At 44.2% G+C, this 18,841-nt stretch overlaps 1 protein-coding gene across 2 annotated transcripts in view; it reads right to left on the minus strand.

Moving 5' to 3' along the window:
• The window catches only part of Sntg2 (syntrophin gamma 2), a 193,530-nt gene that overhangs the window by 5,877 nt on the left and 168,812 nt on the right, over positions 1-18,841 (minus strand). For both annotated transcript variants that reach the window (XM_021179141.1, XM_021179140.1), the window contains exons 15-16: positions 14,833-14,925; positions 9,069-9,179 (exon numbers count right to left, since the gene is read on the minus strand). In XM_021179141.1, the coding sequence (XP_021034800.1) occupies positions 9,069-9,179; positions 14,833-14,925 (204 nt within the window). The remainder of the gene's footprint in view (positions 1-9,068; positions 9,180-14,832; positions 14,926-18,841) is intronic.

Raw genomic sequence — 18,841 nt, forward strand, 5'->3', positions numbered from 1 at the left:
GAGAGGGAGAGGGAGAGGGAGAGGGAGAGGGAGAGGGAGAGAGACAGAGACAGAAAGACAGAGTCTGGAGCTGGAGTGGACTGATGGAGAGTGTAAGAATAAATTGTTCTCCTCAAAGGAGGTGCCTCTTCTCATTTTATTTGGAATTTACTTGTATCAGGGAGACTGACTGTGATTTCGCTTTCTGAGTCTTAGCCACATGTGGTTCACTGAAACATGAAAATACAAGAAATTTCCAGAAGTCAGCAATTTGTAAGTTTTAAGTTGCCCACTAATTTGTGTAGCTTGATGGAACCATATACTATCTCTCTTTTCTACTGGGGATGCGAGACATCCTTTTGCCCAGCGTGTGCACACTGTAGATTCTACCTGCTGCTATTCACTTAGATCCATCTGTTATCATACCAACTGTCTTGGTACCACAACAACCCTTACTTGACTTAATGATGACCCTAAAGTAGAATAATGATATGGACAATTCAGATTTGTCGGTAAGAAGTCATTAACTGCTTCCCTTAAGCAACAAGTTAGGACTATTATAAACTTGTACAGGAATATGTATAAGGCATACACTGGAGAAAACATAGATGCCCAGGTTTCAGCGTTAAATTAATTACACTTTAAAATCATTGTGGCAAAGGATCTAAAGGGACTTAAGGGAGGAAAATTTACTTTGGCTACAGATTTCAAGAGATTGCCATTCATCATGGAAGGTATCTGGTAGGAGCTGCTCATAGTGGTGGGAGTATATGGGGCATGTGGTGGCAGCACCTCATATCTTAATAGATCAAGACGCAGAGACCTCAAGCTAGAAACAGAAGCAGATATATAACCTTTAAGCCCTACCCCAGACAGCTCATGTCTGCTAGCTGGAGCCCGGTACTAAAGTTTCTACAACGTCTAGAGTCAGCAATAGCAGCTGAGGACCAAGAGTTCAAACATGTAGGAGAATATCTCAGATTCAACTCCAACAGGTATTAACTGTGACTTCTGGTAGCCACTGGGTCAGGGATGTGTAAGAACATGCCTTCTGGGAATAGAAACCCTGTCATATCTTCTAGCATGTCCCTGTTCTGTTGCTTGAAGAAACACCCTGACCAAGGCAACCCTTATAAAAGAAGGCATTTAACTGGAGGCTTTCTTACAGTTTCAAAGGCTTAGTCTATTAGCATCATGGCAGGGAGCATAGGAGCTTGCATGGTGATAGAGAACAAGCTGAGAGCTTTACATCCTGATCTGCAGGGAGGCAGAGAGTGACTGGGTTTTGCAGGGGCTTCTGAAACTCAAAGGTCACCCCCAGGGACACGCTTCCTCCAAAATGGCCATACTGCTTAATCCCTCTAATTCTTTCAAATAGTTCAACTCCCCGGTGACTAAGCACTCAAATATATGGGCATAGGTGCCATACTTATTCAAACCACCACAGTATTTGGCAGGATTTGAAGGCAAATATTTTAAAATGTCACCCTCAAAATTGGCGTTGTAATCTGCCTGTAGGCTGTGGTCTGTGTTAGGTGATGAATTTGTTTGTTTTCTCTGACTCACATGATGTTTTTCAAAGAAGAATTCATTTTTAAGTTTTTTAAAAATTATGTGTATGGTTGTATGTCTGAGCCAAGTATGTACATGTGACTACAAGTGCCAGTGGAAGCCAAAACATGCCATCAGATCCAACTAGAATTGCATTCCAGGCATTGCAAGCTGAAAGCCATGGGTCCTAGAAACTGAACTTGGCTCTTCTACAAGAGCTCTGTGAGCTTTTTTGCCACCAAACCATCTCTCAAACACCTCTGGTTCACATTCTTAGTCTTTCTCCTTCAGTAAATAACAGAATTACAAACTAATGCGTTTTATTGACATTGGTAGGATTTTTTTTTAAGACAAACATGACTTCTCCAAGTCACCTTGATTCTGTCACGTTGGGTGTTTCTGCATATTTTAAGACGAACGAGAACCTTTGGCAACACTGTTTTAACGAATACAGTTTTTGTAATTTGCACTGGCTCTAGGGTATCTCACACACATGCCGAGAGCAAAAGAAGCTGGGAATGAAGAAAGTCTGTGTGGTTTCACTTTTTTTTTTCTTCCTGAACTAGTAAATATTTCATTTGGAAATTTCCATGTTCTGACAAAGATAAATAACCCTACACATTTTATTCAACCGAGGTCAATATCTTGAAGGACAGTATAGAATTTCCCTCATTTTTAATTTAATGTTGAGGGGTGAAATATTGATAGTGATGCCCTGGAAAGATACCTTCAGGTTATTCTGGTGTACAAATAATTTACAAATGCACAAAGCTGGCACTGGCTCATACCACTCTGCGCTTTGCCACTTGGAGAATCATCAACCTCTGCAGGGTTACCCAGTGCAACCTCCTGGCTTTTCTTCCTGTCCCAGTGAGGATGAAGGATTGCTTTCATCTCTCCTTTTAGGGGGAGCCATCCTTGTGCTTCTGTTTCCCCCCTTTAAAAACACCGTGCTCGAATTCACCTTTCATTCTATCACTAACATGACTTCTGTCTTTGAACCCAAATCTTCAGCCTTCACTCATCTCCAGGGGCAGTGAATAACGAGAGCGTACACTCACATTCCAAAACATAGATGGAAACTGGGCCCAGCTGGCTCTGCTTGTAGAATCTGTTATTTCATAAACTATAATTAGAAGCAAAGTGATTAATGAAATGGACAGGGAGTAGAAGAGACAATCTAGGCAGTTCCCTTGCATAGAGGAAAAAGCAAATTTACAGCACATGTCTGAAGGGGCAGCTAGACCAGCTATGCTTCAGGGTGTCCAACACTCTCATGGTGCTTGCCTTTGGGGGCAGTATCTTTTCATACGTGGAGATAATCCTTTGACAAAGGTCCAGTAACTCAATTAGCTTTCTAGATATCTTCTATTTCCTCATCTCTGTGATGGTTTAGTCCAGGATCATGTCCCAGGAGGTGGGGGTCCCCTGCCTTTCCCCAAATCTAAGTGGCACCTGGAAAGTGGTATCTGTGCCGTAGAAGAGACCCAAGACATAGGATGTGACTAAGGGACCTCTTGGGGGGGGGCTTTCTGATCATCTAATTGGATAGCATTTACTTGTGACTAATAAAATCTTTAAATTTCAATTAAAACTTAAATTTTAAACAGACACTACAATTATTATCTTCAAAAATCTCATAGCTCATTAAAAAAGGAGAATCATTTCCCGAGGATGGGGTGAGCTGGCTCTGAAGCTCACTGGATGTGTATTGTCCCGAGTTTATCTAATGGTGATGGTTACAAGCACATCCCATGCCTGCCCACAGGTGGAAGTTTCTGGAGACGCCTGCTGAGATGACAGAAACGGTGCTATCAGCTGAGACTCCATGCTCACCCCCAAGTCATGTTATAGCCTAATCCCCAGTGATAAGGGACTTTTTGGAGATGGTGGGGTCACATGAGTAGAGACCATATTATGGGTTTGTATTCTTGTTTAAAAGCCCCTCCCACTAAGGGAGGGTACAGAGAAGGTGACATTTTTGAACCAGGAATCCTCAGATGCCAGAAACCAGATCTGGCTGGACCAAGGACTTGAAGCTCCCAGGACTATGAACAGACCTGTCCTCAAACCCAAGCTACATACTGGCATCCACCGGTATCCACTTGTCTCACTCTAGAAAGAACATCCCAGTGTCTAATTATGCTCATTTTTCCTGCCTTGGAGTCTTTTTCTTCCTTCCTCTAGCCTAAAGGCAGTTAGCAGCAAAAGCTTCGGAGATCATTTTTGGAGGACAGGCATCTCACATGCTTGCCTCTCTTCAGGGTCAGCTTGTTTAGGAAGCTTAGGATGCTAGCTGCCAGAGAGCCTCAGAAACATCCTAGATGGGTAACTGTATCATCAAGTTACCACTTGATACAGAGTGTCTTTTGATGGAAGAAGAGTTACACACTTGCTTAGAGATTACATTTAGCTAGCTGTTTCTGTCAATAGGGTAGCTCTAATTCTGTGGTTAGCCAGGACACTCAATTCTAATTCCAAAACAGATAGGACACACTCAAAACAAAACAAAGCCAAAGAAAGCCACCTGCTATCGTGTGCTGGCTAAGCTGTGTGAGCAAGCTTTCATGGGAGAGGACTCACATGACTCTGAGGAACATTGGAACCAAGCACTGCTCCTCAGGGGTATTGTGCCCCTGTCTCTACTCTTCCTGCAGCCGAGGTCACTCAGCTGTCCCTGGTTCCTCCTCATGAGCAATGTAACAACCTGCAAGATGGCTGGAATGGGTCATCCACTCCACTTTGCTTCTGCTGACTTCAGTGTGACTGACGAAGCAGCATCAGTAATCCATGCCTGGCATTGGTGTCTATGGGGAGACTTGAGAGCAGAGCTCTGTTTGCTGTCTGCTCCTAGCTCACAGCTGCTCACACCCAGTTCTCTTCTTTGCATAGGACAGGCTTCATTGGCTTCCTGATGATAGAGACTACTCTTACAGACTGAAAATCATCTGCTATTGTTTCTCCCAAAGACAGAATTAGTCTTCATTAGACTGTGCTTTGTTACAGAGATACAGATGGGAATATTAAGATGACTGTATTAGTCTGCCCTGATGAAAGTACTTCATTTTAATAACAAGAATGATTTTCTCCTGAGAAATTTGTAAAATTCTGGATGTATTTGGTAACCCCCTTCTTCTTCCCCTCCTCCTCTCTTATCCTCCCCACTCTCTTTCTTCCTTGGGACAGGGGGTCATGTATTTCAGTGCGATCTTGAACTTGCTGTATAGCCAAGGATGACTTTCAACCTGTGATGCTACTCTACCCTCCCAAATGCTGGGATTACAGGCATGTACCTCTACACCCAGCATTTTACAGTACGTTCTGTATTTCTGTACTAAGTTTCTTTCAGTGTTAACATACTAATTTAAAATGGACTTATTTAATACATGTGTAGTGGGCTTCAGGTTGCAAAGATAACCTATCTAAACCTGCCCTGAAAATCTCACTCTCAAACACAGAAGAAACCATAAGAAACTTAAATATAGCCAATGAACCCAGAAATAAGGTCTCTCTCTCTCTCTCTCTCTCTCTCTCTCTCTCTCTCTCTCTCTCTCTCTGTGTGTGTGTGTGTGTGAGAGAGAGAGAGAGAGAGAGAGATGGGGGTGAGAGTCACATCACAACAGGAGCTAGCTGTAGGAGTGGGGACAGTTATTCCACCATTACCCAACATTGTACCTCCTCATAATCTCATGGTAAGCCATATAACTAGGCAGCTAAATAGAACTCCAGGAAAGTAAGTCTTTCATTTATGAAGATTTTTGAAGTAGGGGAGATGGCTCAGTTGGCAAAGTGTTTGCCACACAAGCATGAAGATCTGAATTCAGATACTCAGTAACCACATAAAGACAACATCTTCTGTCCCAGCAGTGGGCAGGCAAAGACAGGTGGATTTCTGGAGCTCACTGGACAGCCAGCTGAGCTGAATTAGTGAGCCCCAGTCCAGAACAAACTCAAAATATAAGGCAGAGAGGAACTGAGAAAGACATAAAATATCAGCCTTTGGCCTCTATACACAGTACACATACATGTATATGTACTCTCATGTACATGTGCACACACCTACATGAACACACACATACCAAAGAGAGAGAGAGAGAGAGAGAGAGAGAGAGAGAGAGAGAGAGAGAGAGAGAGAGAGAGAGAGATCAACTGATTGATTGTTCGATTGAATCGATTGAATGACTGAGGCTGTGTGCTAACCCCAAGAACACCTAGCAGCCTAATTTTCCCCGTGCTTCATAAGCTATAGCAGCTGCAGCTAGAAGGTTATTTCTGAGGGGAGAGGGGTTACATAGGTGAGGCATCACCCCTGTTTCTTTCCCCCATCGTGGTGAGCTCAGGGTTGAACCTGCAAAAGCCTCCAAGGCCAGGAGGTGCCCCTTGTTCTTGTTTTACTTCAGTTAAAACCTCAGCCTTTTTGTGCCTTTTTGGCACACGCCTTTAATTCCAGCACTTGGGAGGCAGAGGCAGGCGGATTTCTGAGTTCGAGGCCAGCCTGGTCTAAAGAGTGAGTTCCAGGACAGCCAGGGCTACACAGAGAAACCCTATCTCAAAAAACAAAACAAAACAAAACAAAATTTGTCTTTCCATATAACATCTATCTTGTACTGAGTACCTTCTATGACATGCAAACACTATTTTCCCTTGGTAACACAAAACCCTAAAGCCTGGAGGAAATCTACTAACACTCCACTTTACAAATGAAAAAATAGCCCCCAAAAGATGCTTGCCTAAGGATCACAGATCTGGTAGATGGCAAAGCATATTTCTACCTGAAAATCCACAGACGACTATTTATCAATTAGTACTAAATACCTCGTGCTCCACCACATCAATAATATTCCCATAAAAACCAACTACTACTTATGTCATGTCTCCTGATTCAAGAATTCATTCAATTTCTATCTTGTACACAGTTTAAACTATGGAACTTGCTTGTGTTCTCAGAGAAGCTCTGGTCATCTGAGATCTGTGAAGGATCAGGGTTGGGCTGCAAGTCTGTGCATCTGAATTTGTTGAGATGTATCCATACACCTCCCAGACATTTCCATGTACGTGCATAAAATTTCTCTTTTTTTTCCTTAAAAAGATCTTTACCTGTTGTTTAAATTTTTTAGTTTAAATTAAATTTTATTAACTATTATTAAACTAATTTAAACTAAATTAAATTTTTTTAGTTTAAATTTTTATTTACCCACTATTCATCTCTATAAATATTAGGTCTCTCTCTCTCTCTCTCTCTCTCTCTCTCTCTCTCTCTCTCTCTCTCTCCCTCCCTCCCTCCCTCCCTCCCTCCCAACCAGGATGGAAATCCACATAATTCAAGCTAAGGGCCACAGAGAAGTTAACATTCATTTCAGATCATTGTATGATAATTCTCATTTGTCACAGGCTGACACATTCTCCCCTTTATCAACAAGGCTAACCTTCAGCTGACTAACTGATGGTTAAAAGATAGGAATTTATTTGCAAAACACATGAAACTCAAGAAGAACAAAGACCAAAGTGTGGACACTTTGCCCATTCTTAGAATTGGGAACAAAACACCCATGGAAGGAGTTACAGAGACAAAGTTTAGAGCTGAGACAAAAGGATGGACCATCTAGAGACTGCCATATCCAGGGATCCATCCCATAATCAGCCTCCAAACGCTGACACCATTGCATACACTAGCAAGATTTTGCTGAAAGGACCCTGATATAGCTGTCTCTTGTGAGACTATGCCGGGCCTAGCAAACACAGAAGTGGATATTCACGGTTAGCTATTGGATGGATTACAAGGCCCCCAATGGAGGAGCTAGAGAAAGTACCCAAGGAGCTAAAGGGATCTGCAGCCCTATAGGTGGAACAACAATATGAACTAACCAGTACCCCCTGGAGCTCATGTCTCTAGCTGCATATGTATCAGAAGATGGCCTAGTCGGCCATCAGTGGAAAGAGAGGCCCATTGGTCTTGCAAACTTTATATGCCTCAGTACAGAGGAACGCCAGGGCCAAGAAGTGGGAATGGGTGGGTAGGGGAGTGTGTGTGGGGGAGGGCATGGGGGACTTTTGGGGATAGCATTGGAAATGTAAATAAAGAAAATACCTAATAAAAATAATAATAAAAGATAGGAAATTATACCTTGAAATCCCACAGTACTACCTGCTACAGGGACATCTTAGATGCCAGGCTATCATGTGCTGTTCCTTCAGTGTGTGTTCCAGGGAACAACAGTGCCTCAAGCCTACCATGAACCAACATCCTTGGGACCCTGTGACTCCCAGGCTGAAGGAGTGACAGGCCAGACACAGGGAAAGGTGACAGTCCCCTCTCTGAAGAAATCCTGACAGGAAAATGCTGCAAGTCACTCTCTGCCTACTCTTCCTATAGTAATCCCCACTCAGACCAGGCCTTGGTTCATAGTAGAGGGTAGGATGCAACTTCCTGAGACAGCGACAGCCCAGTGAGCTAAGAGTCTGTCACTTTTAGCCTAAACACAGGAGTCCACAGCTAAGCCCAGCTTAGGGCTTCACAGGTTGTCCCCCCCCCACTACCCTCCCCGCCCCCCAGCTTCACACCCTCCCTCCAGCTCAGGGCTCTACAGATTTCCTGTTTCCCCTAGCTTACCACCTCAAGCCTCCATAGTCTGCCCTCACTGCACAGCTCCACAGTCCTCCCATCTCCACCTCAGGCACCCAAAGCCTGAATGTTCCATCTAAGGAACCCAGAGCTTCCCACTTCCCTTCAGGGATCCACACCTTGTACTGTCCACAGCCTGCCAGGATGTACCTCTACCACTGGTTTTGGCCAATTCTCCACCTCAAAGAGCCAAGTAATTTTATATAATGTCTCTTCTTCATAGAAAGCAGTTCTGAAATATTCTTTCGTGGAATGAGACAAGGGCAGGATAAAAATAGAGCTAATCCTTCACAGATAACAATGTCAGATGGGTTGTGTTGCTCAGGGTAATGTCGTAAAAACAAAATCCAAGGAAAGAGGTGACATTATGTCTCTAAACAATGCGTATGAATTACACACACACACACACACACACACACACACACACACACACACACACACACAATCTTTTAATGCACCAAATTGATACTTTCATTTGACTTTAGTTTGTATTAAAGCTAGTTTGTTGATGATGCATTTATGTAAAAACATGAAGAAAGTCTACCTATTGGTAATAAAGCGATACGTCACTGTAGTGCTTCCGAAGGGAACAAGGGACTTTTTCTTACATTCAGTGCCTCAGGCTACTCTATCAAACAATGCAGATTGCAAAACTCCTCAATTAGATGTTGATTCCTAGAGCATTTCCAAGCTCCAACTTCCTGCTGCTATTTACTAAGCAAATTGTAGATTTTGTTAGAATTAAATACTTTGTTTCATCTGTCACAATTCCAGGTCACAAACTCTCAATGGAAAAGTGTCAGCCCTGAGGTTAAGTTGCCTTCTAACTCTGGCCTGAACGTGGTCCCTCTCATGCCGTCTTTCTTCTGTCGACTCCTCTCCCTGGGTGTCTGAGTGCAGGGTGCACAGGCAGTACCTTCGTTTCAATCTGCTTGGTGTCCAGAGTCTGAAACAGCAGCTTTACTCGAGTCTTCCCGTCATCTGAGGATCCCTTAAGCTGAGAGAACTTGAATCTCCAGAGTACGTTCTGCAGGGAGATGAAACAAATGAGTGACTTATAAGCAGGGTTATATTTAACTCATTCATTCATTGAATTAATATCTGTTAATAATGTAAAGCACCTAGTGGATAACTGCCACTTGTTCTGACATCATGTCCGCCTTCATCGTGTAGAGGCTGACTCCATGCCCAGCGAGCTCAGGGTCTCATACTGGCCTATAGTCCTCACCCTGCTTTTTCCCTTCTGGCTTTTCTGTACCTACCCTGGAAGGTTCTTAAGACCATTGCTTCCTTATTTGTTTACAAGACTGTAACACCAACTGAAGGCAGGTACAAGACTGTAACATCAACTGAAGGCAGGTTTCCTTACAGAACTATGAAGTCAACTGAGGTCTCCCGCCATGAAGGATACCCACTCATTAAAATGGAAAGCTTGCCTCCTGGTTGATCACCCCATCATGGCTATATCCTATCATTCAGTCTTGAGGTCCCAAGAACCAACAAGTTGACACAGGCAGCACTGCCTTCCACCACAACAAACCTGTGAAGCCCTTGCTGAGGTGCCTCAGAGGTAAGATGTAATCTCAGTCCTTAGGAGGCTGAGATGGGAATGCAACAAGTTTGAAGCTAATCTGGTTCACAGAGTGAGCTTCAAACCAGCAAGGGCTACCAAGGGAGAACCTGCCTCACAAAACAAGAAATCGCAATCTTTGTTGTCCTAGAAAAATACCAGTGGGGGTTAGCAATGTTTTAGCAACCTTCAGGTTGTTTCTATTGCAAACATCATTTTCTAAACGAACAAAGTAGCTTCAGTGTTAGGCAGACAAGGAATGGAAAGTCTCAAAAAACGGTTCTGTCCCTCTAGACGGCAAGCCGCGTGCCATGCCTCACACTGGCGTCACGATTCCTTGTGAGACTCTTCATAGTGAATGGAGGACGTGGATCAACAGAAAAGTCTCACAGCTCTTGCTGCTTTTACGCGTCTAGACATCTGGACTCCACAGTAACTTGAGAACCATCCACTCCACCTTTGCATTTCCTCCGTGCTGAGGCTGAGCCTCTGCCTGCTCTGGCAGATCTGAGTGCCAGGCTGTTTTCAGAGCAGAAATTAAGAGAACATGAAAAACCTCACCCCAGTCACAGCATAAGACTACCAGTTTCACCATGTAGCCCTTATTTGGGGTGACAGAAAAAACTGATGTGCTGCCTCTCATGTTTTGGGATGTGTTGCAAAATATCCAGGCCCGCATGATGAATGGGGTGGTTAGCAGGCTTATTCCAGAATTTTTCACTTGAGCCTTATGTTCTCAGCATGGTGATGCCGTAGCACCTTGGCATGTTTGACACTTATTTAGCTCATTGTCTTTAATGACTCACGGTCATTCGTCTCAATTTTCAAAGTTCCAAGCTTTCTTTCATGATCCTAAAATGTTATCTTTTATTTAAAAGAAAACTATTTCAGAAAACCATGAAAACTTTTTCTGCCTGCGGTCTAAGTAAGCTACTTAATCTCCAAATGCTGAGCCCTTCTTAAATGTGCAGTTGATCCTCTGTACACAGATCTGGGTTTGCAAGCTGGGAAATCAGAGCCCAGATTGGTTGCTTAGAGATCATGACACAAATAGTGCTCATTTAAGTTCAGACATCAGGAGATGGATTTGAAAGGGCATTGAGTCCTGCTGGAGTAATAAAGGCTGGGGACATCTCAACACTCAGCTCTCAGTCTGGAGCAAGAAAGCACCTTTGTCCTTTGTGTGGTTTTAGCAACCAAATCTAGCTCTTCCCCTACCTCCATGTACCATGACAAGACCAGAACATCAGTCAGCATCAAGCTACAGAGCAAAAGCTGTTATGTTGACCAGTGTTTTCATGCCAGCTAGCTTGTGGACATGTTAGGTCCAGGGCTAGGGCTATATACCTAGAATGGTGTTCTAGTTTATTCTAATTTTGATGCCTTTAAAATGTCATTCTAGAAATGTACAAATGTTCTATGGTCTTCTCATTTAGTATCCGGGTAGGGCACATGCTTGGCTATGTTTCCTGCCCTTCCCAATTACTCCTTATGCTGGTGAAATAGCTGGTAAGAATAGACTGATGGCTGGAGACAATGGCTTGTCTCTCCCTGGTAACAGAAGTGAGAGTTACAGAATTGAGCCATTAGTGTATGAGGGATGTCCATATGAATATTCACTAAACCACAAACAGTTATCAGAATCCTAGCATGGTGTGTGTGTGTGTTTGTGTGCTACTAAGGATAGAACTTAAGGCCTTGTGTATGCTATCATACTCTCCCACCAAATCATATTCCACCCTCAAATTGTGTTTTCTTAGGCCTTTGATATGGAGAGCTACTGCTAAGTCATAGATTTAGCTGTGTCTCAGCAATGATACACAAATGGACTGGTTCAACACTGTGCCTTAAAAGGGTCTCCTCATCACATTCTCTCTCTCTCTCTCTCTCTCTCTCTCTCTCTCTCTCTCTCTCTCTGTCTGTATGTAGGCATGCATGTGGAAGCAGGATGGTTAACCTCAGTTGTTCCTCAGGTACCATCCACTTTTTTTTTCTTTGAGACAGGCCTGTCATTAGGTTGGAACTTACTCAATAGGTAAGGCTGGTTGCCAATAAGCTCCCGGAATTGACCTGTCTTTACCTCCTCTGGATTCCTTAGGTGGGTTCTGGGGGTGGACCCCATGCTTGCAAGGTCAGCACTGTATTGACTGAGCCATCTCTGACCCCATCCTTATCCATGGTATTTTGAGTAAGAGGCAGCCTACTTTGTCTAGCCCAAGGAAGGATTAATGGCTTGACATGAATTCTAATGTTTAATGGTCAAGGTTCAGACTGATTAGATAGTCTGTCACCAGGCAGTCCAGTCCCCAAGGGCTCATAGCAGTCATGTGCCACATTATGAAACAAATGATACCATTTAAAATGTTTGAAAGGCTAATTTTCAGGGAAAGATGCTAGATTAAATGTTAAGACCTATCCTCAGAGCTCCATTTGAGACCCACCATGGGAAGTAAGGACATTGCCTGGTAAAAAGGAAGAAAAGGGAGCAGGAAGGGGTTTCAAAGGAAGATGGCTGATGCATGACTTAGTTGATATTGTGTCCTGTGGGTTCAACCCCCACACAAGAGCAAGGGGCCGTGCAACTCTGAGGTCGAACATGTTGCTTGTAGCCTGTGTAGACCAGCTCAGAACTTCCCCCAGATCCTACAGAAACAGGAAGGGAGCTCCAGAACACTAGACCCCACTTCCATGTCATTAGGAACTGGAATTCACATCAAGCTCTTCCCTTGCAGTGTTGCTGCCCCCAGCTGCACACCAGTCAGTGGGTAGACATGCTAAGATTCTCCCAAATGGCCTCTCGAAGACTCTTATGTGTACTGTTCTAGTCCCAGGAGTGACAGGAAGACTGGATGACCATGAGTAAGCCAGAGACAGAAGCACAAGTAGACCGGCAGTGGAATCTCTAGCAGGCAGTAGGACTGCTGTGTTGTGCTTTGCTCTTCCTAGGTTAGGGTCTTGAGCAGGATCTATTCTGGGATATTGCCAAGTGCAGCACCAAAGACACACATAGAATCCTGAGGACTGTGTGGAGGTAGACCATGCAAACCTGCCCTTAAGGTGGAATCCCAAAGGTCTTAGATTTGGTGTCTTGAAGTGCAAGACTGCGTGTCAGAGAGGAAGAAGCAGAAACTACGTGGAAGTTCTGCACTTCTTCCTCCACGGTAGATGCTGTAACACCATCTGCATCCCAGAAGGACACACGCGGCAAGAGCATTCAGGTCTGGAGTCTGGATCAAATTAGTAGCAAGTGTGGGCTCTGTATTGATCTGTGTGAGTGTCATGGTCACAGAAGGCTACAGTGGCAAGAACTCTTGACAAGGATCAAGAAGTCATTTGCTCACCGACCCTGTGCTACAGCATGAATGGCCTTCGATGCTGGATACAGAATTGAAATCCATCCTTGATATTACATTATTTTATGCAACTGTATTTTATTATTACTACAATCACCATGTGAGTCCATGGGGAAAACATCATGATAATTTCACTTTGAGGAAGTGAAGGGACAATGTTTGTAGTGAGTTTTCAGGTACCAGGGACAAAAGCAGGTACCTTTTCTGTCTCAGGATTTCTCTACCTCTGAACACAGGCTGCTTGAATATTCTGTATGGTGCTCTATCCTGTTCATGGCAGGTGCTAAGCAGCACTTTGGGCCCCCATCATGGACATCCCGAAGTGGCAGAGTACCCGTACCCTTCCAGGTACTAGAGAGGAAAAACCGTTTCCAGTCATCTCCATATGTCCCCTAGAGGGCAGACTTGTCCTGGCTGAAATCTTTGTTCTGGTAAAAGGAAGGGCACAAGGAAGAGTTCTAGACAAAGTTGCTGTCTGGGAGTACTTATCAACTGGTTGAGAGACTGGGTCACAAAAGAGCATAGCCTAAGAGGCTCAGATATGGCAGTTTGGAAACAGCTATGAGAAAAAGATTGCTCATTTTTAGAAGCCTTTGATGAGCCTTCACTTCTTCATTGTGGGCTCTGGAACGAAAGGGAGGCCAAAGCTGAGCTGGCACAAGGTGTGTGGAAAGCAGGTTTCTCGAAATGTTCGTATGCTTAGTAACAGAAATTCAGATATGATTTAGTAGAATCCATGTGTATGAATGAGCTCAAGCCTCAGGCCCCACAGAGCAGACCACATTGCCATCATTCATGTCCAATGACACATCATCAAACTGAAGCTTTATACAACAAGTGAAACTCCAACAGGTCAGGGTTTCCTAAGTGCTGATTGGCAGCAGCTGATCTGAAGGGAACCAAGCTAGCCCAAATGGACAATAGGGACACCCTTTCTGCTCTGTTCTGCAAGAGAAACCACAGGAAGCTGTTTCCTGTGAGAGCCATGGGGTTCTGTAATACAGGGTCCCTTGATCCTGCTCAAGCCACCCACAGAGACCACTCTTTTGCTCTGTGGGTCTGCTGTAGGCTTTTATGCTTTGTCCTTGCTAATAAAAGCCAATGAGATCTCTAGACTAAATCTACTGGCGTCCCGCGTTCACAGCAGCATTCCCCACAGGCACAAACATCACTCATTTGTAATTAGCAAAGTGGGTCTTTATAAATATTATGTGAAAGAGCATTGGCTCTTCACATTGGCAAAGGATTTCCTAACACTTATGTAATTTGGAGAGCCCTCAGATGATGATGGAAATAATCCAGTGATTTCTACTGCTCACACAGGCGGCATAATCAATACAGCTGGAATCCAGGACAGCTTTTCATTCCTGGATGCATTCTACCAATGTGTGGAGCGTACTCTCCCCAAAACCACTCAGGTTTGAAACCACGGTTCTTTTCATTCTGTTCTAGTGTTGTGGGTTTTTTCCCTTCAGGGAGATTATGAAAACCCATCCTGTGTTTTCCTCTCTCTCCTTCCCTCCCCATCTCTGTCTGTCTTTGAATCATAGCTGCCAAGCACCATTTCACTGGACAGTTTGCTGTGTGGGTTCTAGGGCTTGTAAACACCCAGGGACCCCAAACTAGCAAGCAGGAAGGCAGATCATATAGGCAGACCTTCAGTTCCAGCACAGCTGGTGGGAGCTGCCTACTCTCACATATATCTGAGTAGCTGCAAAGGAACAGGCACAGAGCCGCAGGCATTCCCTGCATCTTACCTTTGTCTTACCGTCAAAGCAGGTGAATCCCAGAGCAAAATCCACCGTGAAGCACAGCGTCTCCCCTTGCCAGCTGCACAGATATGTTTTGGACTAGAAAAGAGTATTAATTTTGAGTGAGAGCTCTGTGATAGTTCTGGTTAGCCATAGCAAGGCAGTTGGCACATTAGCTACTTTTAGCCAAAGTACACTGTTTTCAGTCTGAACTCAGCAACTATGTAGAATAGTTTGGGGGTTGCAGGGAACTGCAGAGACACATGTAGGCACTGGGATCTTCCTTGCTTTGGTTTTTAGACAGACAAAGGATGTCTTTAAAGGTATCAGCTAGACAAAACCAAATCATTGAAACATTCCAACAAATATTTGTTCTTCGCTGTTCTTTTAAAAACACTCACTGGACATCTACGCACTTCAAGTGTTTCATGGTAGTCTAGGGCGTATACAGGGCATGTAGAAAGGAACAGTCCTAAAACTGGGGAAGTTGTTTTTTGTCAACTTCAGTTTGTAGGTAAAGTTACCCCAGTCTACAGATGACCTGATGCCATCATTTCTGTGGGAGAAATCGGGGTGCTTTTCACGGGATAGAGATGAAGGTCTTGCTTAGGGGCGATGATGGGGCAGGATTTGGTTTTCTGACTCTCTGACATATGTACTCAGCACTGGGAAGTCAGGAGGAGCCTATCTCACGTCTGCACTGCTTCTAATCCCTCTATCTAGGGTGTCCTAGGCATCCTCTGCACGGTTACTGACTCTGCCACTTAGATCTACTCTGTTATATTCTCATCCTAGTAACAAGACAGATGCCTTGAATATCATTAAACCATACCAGGGATCCCTGGGGAGGTTGTCACTACAGCTTGGCTCCATTCTCTCCTTTACCTCTTACAATGGGCACAGAGAGCAGGCCCACAAAGAGAGGACCCTGTCCGACATGGCTTGACAACCCTTTTAGGCTTCACTCAGCTTCCCAGTACTGCCGTGTATTCATATCTGCTTCCTGAAACCATGCACACAGCAGCTGCCCACAGCCCCCTCTTCAGGCTATCAGTATTTTGATGCTGGTAGGAAATGGAAGTTCTAATAACGGCTCCAGCTCTTCTCTTAGCTCACCTTCCCTAACTTGACCCAGAGCAGAAGAAGAGCTGGACTTCCTTTTGCAAATCCATTACAATTTATGTTCTCATAGTTTTTAGGACTCACTAGATGTCTAGAATGTAAATGTAGTGATTATAAACTGGGAGAAAACATTTCTAGGGGACCACTGCCTTCTTGTATCCCAAGCTCTGATGTCATGAGAAGAGTAGAGCTGTGAAGCCCTGTGGATACAGCCTGGCCTTTGGAGGGTAGGAAAACACTGGTGTAGAATGTTACAAGCTCATACATTTCACCAGCCCCTCGGGGTCTCAGAAAGGACAGGGGCGAGACATAGAAGGTTTGTGCAGACTCATCCCTGTGGAATCTCACAGCAGAGCCAGCCAGTGGTTGTGCCAGACACACAGCCTCTCCTCATTCAGATCTTCAGAGTCTGGCATGGTGTGTGTGTGCATATGTGCGTTAAATCTCAGTACATCCATTGTGTTGTATAGTAAATCCTTTTCTTCAATATGTTGGAAAAAATCTCAAGTTGACATCTGTTTCCCAGTCCTTTGAAAAGAGTAGGCTTCATGGTCCATCCAGTGGGAGTAGGGTATCAGAGAAGTGGTCATAAACATGACCATGTTAAAGGTACCCTTGTGGACTGTTTACATTTAAAAAATATATCAGCAGCTTAAACATTTGAATGTTACCTATAGGGAGAATTTTTATGACACGTGTTTGGAATGGTTCAAGATATATAGGCTATAAGAATGACTTGCTGAATAGCTTTAGATCTGCTGGTTAAAGTATGGATAAAAGTTACACACAGAACACTGGCAGGCTGGGCAGAGAACTGCCTTATCGCAAGGGAAGCTGCAGCCTGGCATCCAATGGCCCACAAAACAATGCTTCATGGTTGTCTGTGGCAAAGGACACCTAAGAAAGCTCTGTGAATAAATTACTGTGCTTAGGAGAGATGTACTAAGTGCCGCCCACTACAAATGCCCAGACTTTAGAACAAGTTTGCAGAGCATTTTAGAACATATTATATGAAAAGGTCAGAGTGGCCTTAATAATAGCTCAAAGTATATGGCTGTGAAGGTCAGCGTTGGAACAAAAGAAAAGTCAGCACAAAGAAGAACCAGTGTTTAAGAAAAACATCAAAAACCTCAAGCACAGAATCACCTGGAGTTTTTTTTTCCCCCAAGACAAAAACCAAATGAAAAAACTAGTGATCAAAAATGCCTTCTCAACTTTGTTCTGGAGAAAGAGCCTTGTTGCGTAGTCATGGTGCAGAGTGAGCTCCGTGCAATGGCTGGTGTCCAAGGAGGAGACTATGTGAGAAGAGTGAACAGTCTGTCGGGTTTAGTATGGCTTGCCTGCAATGCTGGCTTTTAGGAGGCTGAGGCAGGAAGACTTTTAGCTTGGGCTAGCTTAGCCCATACAGCCAGACTCTGTCTAAGACAACAATAAAAACGAGGATGTTAGTGATGAGTATGATAGAGACATCAACACAAGCAACTGGGAAAAAGTCCTGGGCTCACACACAGAAGAGCAAGGGGCAGGTCTGATCACATCCCTTGTCAAGCTTGTTTGTATTTGAGGAGGATGTGGTGTGTAGTGTCCTTTCTGGTGCTGTTTTTCTGCCTTTCCCTAGTGTGTGTATGTGTGTGTGTGTGTGTGTGTGGTGTGTTTGTATATGTATGCTTGTATGAATGCATATGTTTGTTTTTATGTATGTATGTATGTATGTATGTATGTATGCTTCTGCTTCCCCCTCACCCCTCCCCTCCCCTTCCCTCCCCTCCCCTCCCCTTCCTTCTCCTTTGATTCTGAGTAACTGCTTTCAGTTCTTTCCTAAATATTTGGTAGACTTCTCCAATGGAAGCACCTGGTCCAGATCTCTCTTTCTTGGGGAAGATGATCTGCTTCACCTTGAAGGAGTCCTTGATTTTTGTCACCTACTCTATGTATTCGGAGCTCCACAGGGCCTGTCTACAAGAAGTCTGCCATGGTCTTTTTCTTTCCCGGTTCTGTTCTTTCCTCTCGTTCTTTCTTATGAGCCTTTGTACAGGCTTGTCAACGTTAATGAGATTTACAGAGAGCCAGTTTTGTGATTGGCCTTAATACTTCCCTGACATGTTAATGACACAATGTTTCCAAGTATTTGAGCATGTTCCTGCTATCTTTCAGTTACTGATTACTGTTCCCCATTAGGTTGGAGAGCACAGCCTAAGTGGCTTCAGTTCTTATCTGTTTTCTGTGGTTACGTCATAGTCTGGGTATGGTTGATGTTGGTGTAAGTCCCACGACCCTTCAAAATAACCTCCAGTCAGCTACTGTGCAGCAGGATGCTCCACGAGGGCTTCTTGCCCTTTGCTGTTGCTTTCTTTCCTTCGGCTCCATCAGCTTTTACTTTGAGCATATATGTTGCAGTTCCGTGTCTGGTGAGCATACATACGTTGCCACGTCTCCTTGGTCAGGGAGTTGGCTGCTCATCCTCCCACAATTCCTCCTGTCATAGCATTCTTTGCTCTGAAGTCTACTTCATTTGATGACCCTTGTTTTCCTTTGACCTAAGATGCATGGTGATATTTGAGGCAGCCTCTCTAGACATCTTATGGTTGGGTGGTACTTGCTGTCTGTGTAAGTTATTTATTTGTAAACAGCTTTTAATTGATGAGATTTAATTGATAAGATTTCAGTTTCTGCCTGTCAGTTCCTATCTCCCGTTTGCTTCCTTTCTGCTTCATGCCATGTTAAGAAATGTTAGCATGAGAAACCGGCCTGAGTAGGACCACGGGCCTCATCCGGCTGGATCAGCGCCGGGGTAGCGGGAGCACAGGGTTGCCTGACACCCGCCAGCTACCCACGACCCCCGCTGCAGGATTTTGGGACTGCTGGTGAGTGGAACACAGCTTCTGCTCCAATC

This window comes from Mus caroli, chromosome 12 (genome assembly GCF_900094665.2).
Source record: "Mus caroli chromosome 12, CAROLI_EIJ_v1.1, whole genome shotgun sequence".
Taxonomy (NCBI): Eukaryota; Metazoa; Chordata; class Mammalia; order Rodentia; family Muridae; genus Mus; species Mus caroli.